General features: G+C 40.7%; 1 protein-coding gene across 1 annotated transcript; it reads right to left on the minus strand.

Moving 5' to 3' along the window:
- Nucleotides 1-1,936: 1,936 nt before the first annotated feature.
- LOC102259297 (adenylate cyclase type 10-like) lies at nucleotides 1,937-8,871 on the minus strand. Its single transcript, XM_014532969.1, has 9 exons — nucleotides 8,737-8,871; nucleotides 8,441-8,630; nucleotides 7,912-7,967; nucleotides 7,035-7,188; nucleotides 6,683-6,872; nucleotides 5,048-5,134; nucleotides 3,448-3,644; nucleotides 2,769-2,890; nucleotides 1,937-2,091 (listed from the first exon to the last, which is right to left on the minus strand). Exons 2-9 carry the CDS (start codon nucleotides 8,596-8,598, stop codon nucleotides 1,937-1,939), a joined length of 1,119 nt encoding a protein of 372 aa, XP_014388455.1. The 5' UTR covers nucleotides 8,599-8,630; nucleotides 8,737-8,871.
- Nucleotides 8,872-9,137: the final 266 nt, after the last annotated feature.

Genomic DNA, 9,137 nt, shown 5'->3' on the forward strand with positions numbered 1-9,137 from the left:
GTCTGCAGGCCTACACTCTATCCACTGAGCCAAACTGGCTAGGGCTTCTTTTTAAATACTTTTATAATTTATGTGGCCTTTCACAATATAGCTTTAGCCTTTCATTTAGATCAGGGAAATGTCTGGCCGAGGGCTGTATAAGGCCTGCAAAATCATTTGGTCTGGCCCTGCATTAGGGGTGAGTTAAATTAAATGTTTGACCAAATATAGCAGGCTAGTTTTTAAGATGGAAATTTTGTATGACCTACAAATGATGTTATCAATACACAAATGGCCCACGGCAGAAAAAAAGGTTCCCTACTCCTGATTTAGACCGAGGTTTTGCAGACTGAGCTATTAATTTTAGCTTATGAGCTAACAAATCCTTTTCCCTTCTCTGTGGACAGTGCTGATCTTGGATGCACTTCCTAGCACTTTCCCAGGATCCTGACAAATGGCACCTGAATTACCAGGTAACATTGCTTACACTAAAAATGACCCCGGATTGGAAGCTGAATATGGATTAAGAAAACTGAAGAAGCTATAAACAGCAGGGGTAAACCACAGCTTTGGGCTTCCTTGGGGGTAGTAAATCATTTCATAGGCTATGTCCCTTGCAGGGCCTGGAAGTTATGCATACGGGGCTGTTACAAGAGATACCAGTTTTTAGCTGGGGCATGGGGCTTACATGCACCCATCCATCATGATCTCATTCCATCACACCTAAGCTATTCCTTGGGGCTCCGGAGAGTAGCGGTGGAAACTGCTGTGAGGACTCCCTCTGAAGAAAACCACTCGCTGCTGTTCTGCTAGCATGCTGTACTTCCTGACTTGGTCCTTCTATGTTAGTAAAGCCATTGCCAAGTGTGGCCTATCATGGCTATAGCAGTATGAACTGTCTACATGGACTTAAAACCTCCAGAATAGCTTATAAAAAGTGGACATACAATGAATATTTATAATATACCATGATTTATTTCATTTGATCCTTAACTAACCCCATGAGGTAGACAGGTGCTATCATTACCCTCATTTGAGTGATGAGAAGACTAAGACTTATATAAGTCAATTAATTTATCTAAGGTTCCACAGCCAGTCAGTGGAGGAGCCAACAGTACCCAGATTTTTTTGACTCCAGAGTCCTGGCTCTTAACTACCATGTTATTTCATATGTATGTCTCATATTCTCAGCAAGACCATCCTTGACTTGAAAGTATGTTTATTCATTATCATATCCCTCCAGAGGGCTTCATATAGTACAATGGCCATCAAACGCTTGAATATTAAAAGAAAAACTCATCTCTAAAAAGAAAAACATCCCTGTCTAATTATGCCTACCTAATTCTTTATCTTGTAAGTCATTATAAACTTACTTGGCACTCTTTTTATTTAACTCCTGCTATGTGCATAACACTGTCTCTTCACTAGCACCAGAGTTTCTTAAATTTCAGCAACATTTTCTCCCTTGCTTATTGTTTGCTCCAGCACAGGAATATGCACAAAGAGAAACTCAAGACATGCTTTTATTAAACAACTAAAAAACGTTTCCTGGTCATCAGTCAGTCCCAAAGAAAACAATGGGCTCACTTAGTAAACCATTACTCAAGTAGCATTACAATTATTTAAGGGGCTCTTTGGGTAATGTCAGAACTTCTTTCTGGAAGGCAGTTTTCTTTTTTTTAGAAGAAAATAAAACTAGTGCCTGGCTGGTGTGGCTCAGTGGTTGAGCTTCAACCTACGAACCAGGAGGTCATGGGCTCGATCCCCAGTGCGGGGCATGCAGGAGGCAGCCAATCAATGATTCTCTCTCATCATTGATGTTTCTATCTCTCCCTCTCCCTTCCTTTATGAAATCAATAAAAAAATTTTTTTTAAAAAAATGAAACTAGCATGATAATAAGAGACCTATACTCAGTCATCCACAAAATTACTAATTGCAATGACATCTCTTATTGGTTCACTTGAGTTCTTCGAGGAACATGCCTTTTAACAATGGTGGGAGAAGCACTGTGTCCAAGTTCACCTCATCCTTGACTGTGCAGACATAAAATTTCTGGTCTTCTTCAGAGCTGGCAGGAGAAATACTATACATTGTGGATTTCATGGCATTGGCTGTAGGGAAAGAACACTATGACTGAGGAAAGCACCATGCTCAGTGACTGCAGTTTTAAAGGCACAAAAAGGCAAGAATTTAGTCAAGAAACTGAAAGGATGAAGATGAATGGAGCATACGACGTTTTAAGTGGTTTACCCCACCCATCCTGCCTGTTCTCTAATTTTCTCTTAGAAACTAACATTTTCTGCACCATGTGGTATCTGACATTCTCATGCTTCCTGTTTACCTGCCAATAGCCCTTACTTCTATTATACCACAGTTCTAGGATGTCTTTCTCGATTTACACATTCTTCTTTTCCTCCTCTCCTACCATCCTCCCTTCTCCCATTTCCCCCATCCAACTCCTCAAGTCATACTTCTCTACGTAATGTGCAATTCTCTACTGAACTCTCATGTTTAGAAATCCTCTCTAGTGGACTGTCATGCTGATAGGCCCCATTTTTCCTATTCCTACCTCCTGCGCTGCTAAAAAAGGAATTATAGTAGATTGATTGACTCAAGTTATCTGAGGCAGGTATTGAGTATTTTCACCATAGTTTCATATTATTTGTATAATTCACTTAGCTAGGGAGGCCTAATCTTACCTATAATGTCAGCAGAGAATAGGCATGTACCTTATAAGGGCTGGGAGATGCAGTTGGACCAGGTTAGAACCCTGGCAAGCTCAGCTTACCTGAGAGGGTCTCCCACTTGCTGTTCTCCTCCTCTCCCTTTTGTAGGTCATGAAAGAGTAATATGTCCTTAGAGAGAAGGTCCCGACATAGAACCTTACAGTAGAGGGGGTTTCCCAAGCACCTGAGAAGAAGGTAGCTGTAGAGAGGGAAGTACGGGATTGCTAACTAAAGATGCCCACTTGAAGAGAGCCATGCATAAGGGTATTCATAATAGGAATATTTCTTCTTTTGTTGAAGTCAGCACTCGATATACAATAACAGGGAAGCAGCAACCCAGAAATGTAAACAAAATTCTGATTGGCTTTGAAAGTTATATTGGCAGTAACTTTTCTTTTTTAACTATTTTGCTTCTATTGATGTTAAAAGGAACTAATATTCCCTTGCTAAATGGCCTGGCAGAAACTGGCCTGACCACATATAACTGACGCATTAAGCAAGCCATCCAAGTCCTATCTGTCCAGTGAAAACCTGGTGGATAGCCCAGGGAAGTAGCCCTTTCTGGTTTATAGGACTGTCTACCCTTACATCTAGTCTTGGGTCTCATCATGGTTACTAATGCCATTCCTCCCTTCATGAAGTGCCCAGCTAGTCCCAGCCACTCACATCTGCAGCTCTTGGGGGATGCTCACCGCCCCTAGTTCCCAACATGCCATTTTCAATAGTGAGTTTGCTGCTAACTTCGAAATGGGCTTCAGCATAGCCTGAGGGCTCTGCAGGACGTGCTGGGCCCCACCACACAGGGTGGAGGTAGGCATCAATGTCATCACCATGATGATGGGCACACTGGAGAGTAATGTTCCCAAAAACTCCCAGGAAGCTGCATCCATATGCTGGGCCTCGTCAATGAGGAAAATCAGTGGTGTTTCCCTCACTGCCTGGAAATAACAGCAAAGAAACAATGACAACATCTGATTAGAAATGAAGTCACCTGACTTGCAAATCTACCATGAATTTCTCATCCATAATTTAAATAAAATGTCAATAGAGCCTGGGGTTTTCAGAGTAAAATGTAACCTAAGTCCAGGTAGTACTTTACTTTATAAATACAAAATGTAGCCTGTATATCTAACTTCTAAAGAAATGTACTGAGTTTCTTTGGACAAAAAAATACTCTAACAAAAAAATAAACAAAAATATTCTCCAAATGAAACTTAAAGCTTCCAAATATTTCCTTGTGCAAAGGGAATTCATAATTCTTTAAACTAGTCATTTCCAAACCAGGCTGCAAATCAGAATTTCCTGGGAGTGCTTGCTAAAACTACCAATTCCGGGCCCCACTCATGTAGACTTAAAAAATGTATTTGGTTTTATCCACATTCCCCACTGCCACATGTAACTATTTTAATGTGTTAATCATTTAACCTTTCATTTGTATGTTGTCCTTGTAAATGTGTATACTTGTTTTGTCAAGAATATTGTTTTTATATAAATGGCACTACAGTACATATTGTTTCTCTTTGTTAAGGACTGTTTTTAAGATCACTCTGTGTCGCTATGTTTTCATTTCTTCCCTTACTTCTAACTTCTGCAATATAGTCCACGGTGTTCATCTCTGAGTTCATGCCAATGTCTCCTTAGCCTCTACAAACAAACACTGCAATAAATAGACTCCCTGGGATATAAATCCAGGAGTGGAATTGCTGGGTCTAGAGAATGCATGTTCTTAAAATTTGACTTTTACTTCTAGATTGCCTTCCAGAATGGCTGTATCACAGTTTTTGCTCTTATAGATTCTGTAATTTTGGGTAGGAGGTCTAAGTATCTGTATTTTTAATAGCTATGCACCTGCATTTACAACCCACTGTTTTAAATCAAGTTGTTAAAATTTCATTAAGAAACAGGATCAGAAAGAAGCGAAGACCTGTATTGTATGCTGTGCTATATGATGGATTCAAGGTTAAAAATAGATGCAATGAAGATATCTTTCAAGAAGGCTAAGAAATGCCTAAGTCAAGGTGTGAGGTGGCTAGATTAAAATGAACATAAGCCACCCTAACCGGTTTGGCTCAGTGGATAGAGCATCAGCCTGCGGACTGAAGGGTCCCAGGTTCAATTCCGGTCAAGGGCATGTACCTTGGTTGCAGGCACATCCTTGGTGGGGGTTATACAGGAGGCAGCTGATCGATGTTTCTCTCTCATTGATGTTTCTCTCTATCCCTCTCCCTTCCTCTCTGTAAAAAAATCAAGAAAAATATTTTAAAAATTCATTAAAAAAATAAAATGAGCATAAGCCATCTCCACATATTAAGAGTTAATGGTATGTAGCAAAAGTACCCACCTCCTGTAGCACTTGAAAAAAACACTCTTTAATCTTCTTTTGTCTGGCCAGGTCATCCATGTGTGAAACTTCGAAGGATAAGGGAAACTGAGCAGAAAAATTACTCATATATTAGCATTCAAAGTGACAATCTAATAAAAATATACAGATTTTCAAAAGGGAATCGAAAATTATTCTATTTTGAGTGAGAATGGGTTTATACAGTATTGAGCATAGTGTTACAAACATCAATATATAGTTCAGAGGGTACATTGGTAGGTAGAGAGAGATGGATCCTTTCCATACTAGACTCTGGAAAACTCTTAAAGGGTCATGACTAAGGAATAAAATGACAGGTTGGACTAGCAATGTCACTTTGGACAGCTCCAGTACCCGTTATTCCAAGCAAACCAGGTTAATGTGTGCATGAGACTTGTCAGAAACAACTGCAATAGACATCACCTAACATTGTTTCCTTGCAAGGCCAAGGCACATTAGTTACCATGGACCTGAGAACCAAAGTGGGGCTACTCCTTAACCACTTTGGCAGGGCCAGAGCCAGAGCCCTAGGCAAGGCCTGTCTTAAGACAGGGCTATGCTGAGGGATTGAACAGATTTTAGTTTTCTCTGTTTTCCATTAAATATATGCCTTGCAAGCTGGGTAGATTAGAAAAAGTGATGGAGGATGAAAAAATAGAATGTGGACCAGGGAATTCTTAGCCTACACTCTATTGGGTACCACGTGCACCCTGGACCACTGGAAGCCTTTGAGATTCAGATGCTGGTTCAAGTGACATCCTCCATGGCCAACGAAAGGAAAGGTAGGCTTAAAGAGCAACACTTGCAAACTGACTAGAGAGGACATGGATACAACTGCTGGGGATGCTCAACTGGTCAGGATCATCTTGATGGATTTAGCACTTTCACACTTACAATGCAACCTCTTATATACCATCTCCTTTAAAATCCATGCAAAAACCCTATAAGTACGGAACTCATTTTCACAGGTGAAAAAACTGAAGCTCAGCAAGGCTAAGTGATTTGTGCCAGGACATACAACTAGCAAGTGTCAGAGTCAATCCTAGAATTCACTCTCCTCAAAAAGGAGAAAGCCGGGGTTTTGCTGTCAAAAGGGTTTCAAACCTCACTTCCACCATTGCTAATTATGTGTTCTTAGCCCATATCCAATATAATAAAAGCCTAATATGCTAAGTGTCCGGTCGTCCATTCAATTAATCAAAGAGTAATATGCTAATGATATGGTAAGGCTGCTCAACCACTTGCTATGACGTGCACTGACCACCAGGGGACAGACAGTCGATGGGTTGACCAGTCACTATGATGTGCACTGACCACCAGAGGGCGCTCTGATCGGTAGGTTAGCTTGCTGCTGGGGTCCAGCTGATCAGGACTGAGTCAGATGGGCCAGACACACCCTGGAACCCTCTTGCGGTCCCTCCCTTGCTGGCCAACCTCCCGCACCCCTCCCTGGCCTCAATCATGCACCAGTGCGGTCCCTCAGCCTGGCCTGTGCCCTCTCGGACCCCTTGGAGAGCCAGGCCAAGGGACCCCAATGGTGCATGAATTCATGCACTGAGCCTCGTAGTATATATATAACATCAGTAATCCAATTCAGAAAGCCACTGCCTTCCTTACCTTTACAAAGAAGAGGTCATTAAAAAGGCAGTGAAGTGGTTCCTCCACTTTCCCACAAAGCTGTTTATGTAGGCACTCTTGCCGGTAAAAGGCTGGGCATGTATCAATTTCAAAGAAGATGGCCATGAGGGTCTGGATGGCATAGAAGTGTTGCTTGGAATCTGCTTCCTTCAGCTTCAATGACAACACCCTGGGGAATGTTACTATGGTCACGGGAAGGCCATTGACCCATGGAGAGGTTACTCACTCTACCAGCCCAAGGATGTGGAATCTAATGATACAAGAGTCTCACCAATAAAGGAAAGGAGCCCCAAAAGAAGCACATGTCCAGTCAGAAAGCAGGTGTCTTTACCTGTGCTCTTCTTTCTGGGCCAGCAAGTTTATTTCAGCCAACAGCTGACTTTTTCCATAGCCCTTTCCACCTTCATACAGAACTGCTTGTCCCTTCTTCTGGTGCAAACATCCCTGCTGTGCCATTTGGAAGGCTTCTAGTTCTTTCTCCCGGTCTGTAGAGAGACAAGGGAGCACCTAATACTCCTGTGCTTTTTAGTAGACTCCATTTATTTGAATTAATTTGAAAAATTAAGTCTCAGAATGCCATTTCTCCCCAAGAATTCTTGGCAGAATCCCATTCTTTGGTGAAGCTTCACATATCTTCCCAGAAAGTTAACTTTGGCCTCTACAAATGTGTGCTGGGCGTGGTGGTTTGCTCTAGAGCCTAAGTAATGACATTCTGGACAATTAGGTACCACATGGATATGTCTTAGCTTTTTGTAAAAATTTCTATAATAACAATTTTTAATCGAAGTCCGTCATTGCTATGTAAAGATAATGAACTATCTAATATATACAGATAAAAGAAATATAAAGAGAGAGAATTTACAGTGTAAGTGGCAACCGTCTTGGTGCTATCTTTACTGTCTAAGGATGAAGAATTTCCCTCTAAAGGTGAGCCACAACAAGCTGGTCAGATCTCAATAACTGAACTCTGACTTACACAAATTCTTACTAAATGTTGGTACTTCTCAGGCCAAGTGATAGGACTCCCCCTGAAATTTAAACATCCAATGTGGAAAAGAAATGGCAAGCCCTCTTCAAAACGAACATAAATATACTAAGAAGGCTGCTTTCTATTTTTGATACAACTTAGAAGCATTTAATCTTGAAATTTTTAAATCATAATCACCATCTATAGCTGAAAAATATACAATTTAAGATATAAAACTCACCTAACAAAGGGTGATTTTTATTTCTCACTCTGATCAAATGTCTCTTCCCAAACATGCTAGGAAAACAAAGGGAAATGTGTCTATTAAAAATAGATAGATAATATACCTCCAATTAATAGAGGAAAAATTGTCCTCATAAGTAAGTATTTTCAGATAACTCAAGAGATACAGTTATGTAAAAAAGAGTCTTTAAAAAATTTAAAAAATTTGGCAGAAGGGAGAAAGAAGAATTATTGATTGTTCTAGGTTCAGGGAAGTATGAAGTACAGAAAGAAAAAAATAACACCTAGATTAATGACCTATTGCTATTCTCTTCCTGTTGAATAACAAGTTCACTGAGGAACTAGCAAAGAGCTAAACATAAAAGCTGAGGATCTCAGGAACAAAGCCCTTTTCTTATGTCTCTTATTTCAGCAGGCCGGTCCTAGAAGCATCTTTCTTTCTAATGTCATACAATCAAACACTGATTACTCCTATGCCCTGATTCTGTAAAAGAGATGGGAATGAACTATTACACAATGACACTCACATACATCTTCTATGGCCAAGATATTCATACGTCTTCCCAGGATTGGAGATGTTTCTCATCATTTTCTCAGGGAGTTTCTTGAAGTTGTAAGCAGGTAGCATGGATCTTAGATATGTTACCTCATCACAAGACACCAAACCTGGATAAGCAGTTATCATTCTGGCCACAAGGCTCACTTTCGGGCCAATAACTGTGTCAAGGGGACAGGAAAAAAAAAGGATGCAGAATTCTTGGATCACCTCCTCCAGCTTTACCCCCCTAAGTCAGAGAACTAACAGCCCAGTGTCCTATTCTACCTGTATATTCATGTCTTGCTACTGCCCCAACCACGCCACAGAATACTGGTCCATTGGTGATACTGATGGAAACAAGCCTGGGGATCAGAAAAGCAACAACACAGTCAGAAGCCTTCAAGTCAAGCACTAGATTGGCCATTACTCAGATCCAGAAGGCTAGTGCTAGAGCTCAGGATGAAAAAGGCCAGAGGCTGCTGTCAGTCTACATCACATGATGGGTACAAAATAATGAATATTAGGGAAATAACCAAGAGGAACAGAATGGCCCCCCTACTCCAGGAGTTTTACTTGGGGAGTAATTATTAGTCAAATGGCTAAAATACTTTATATCTGTCAGATACTTTATATATGCTTTTTGAAGTTCTTTCAAATTGACTACCTCATCTGATCCTTTAAGGGAT

This window comes from Myotis brandtii, unplaced genomic scaffold, assembly GCF_000412655.1.
Source record: "Myotis brandtii unplaced genomic scaffold, ASM41265v1 scaffold929, whole genome shotgun sequence".
Taxonomy (NCBI): Eukaryota; Metazoa; Chordata; class Mammalia; order Chiroptera; family Vespertilionidae; genus Myotis; species Myotis brandtii.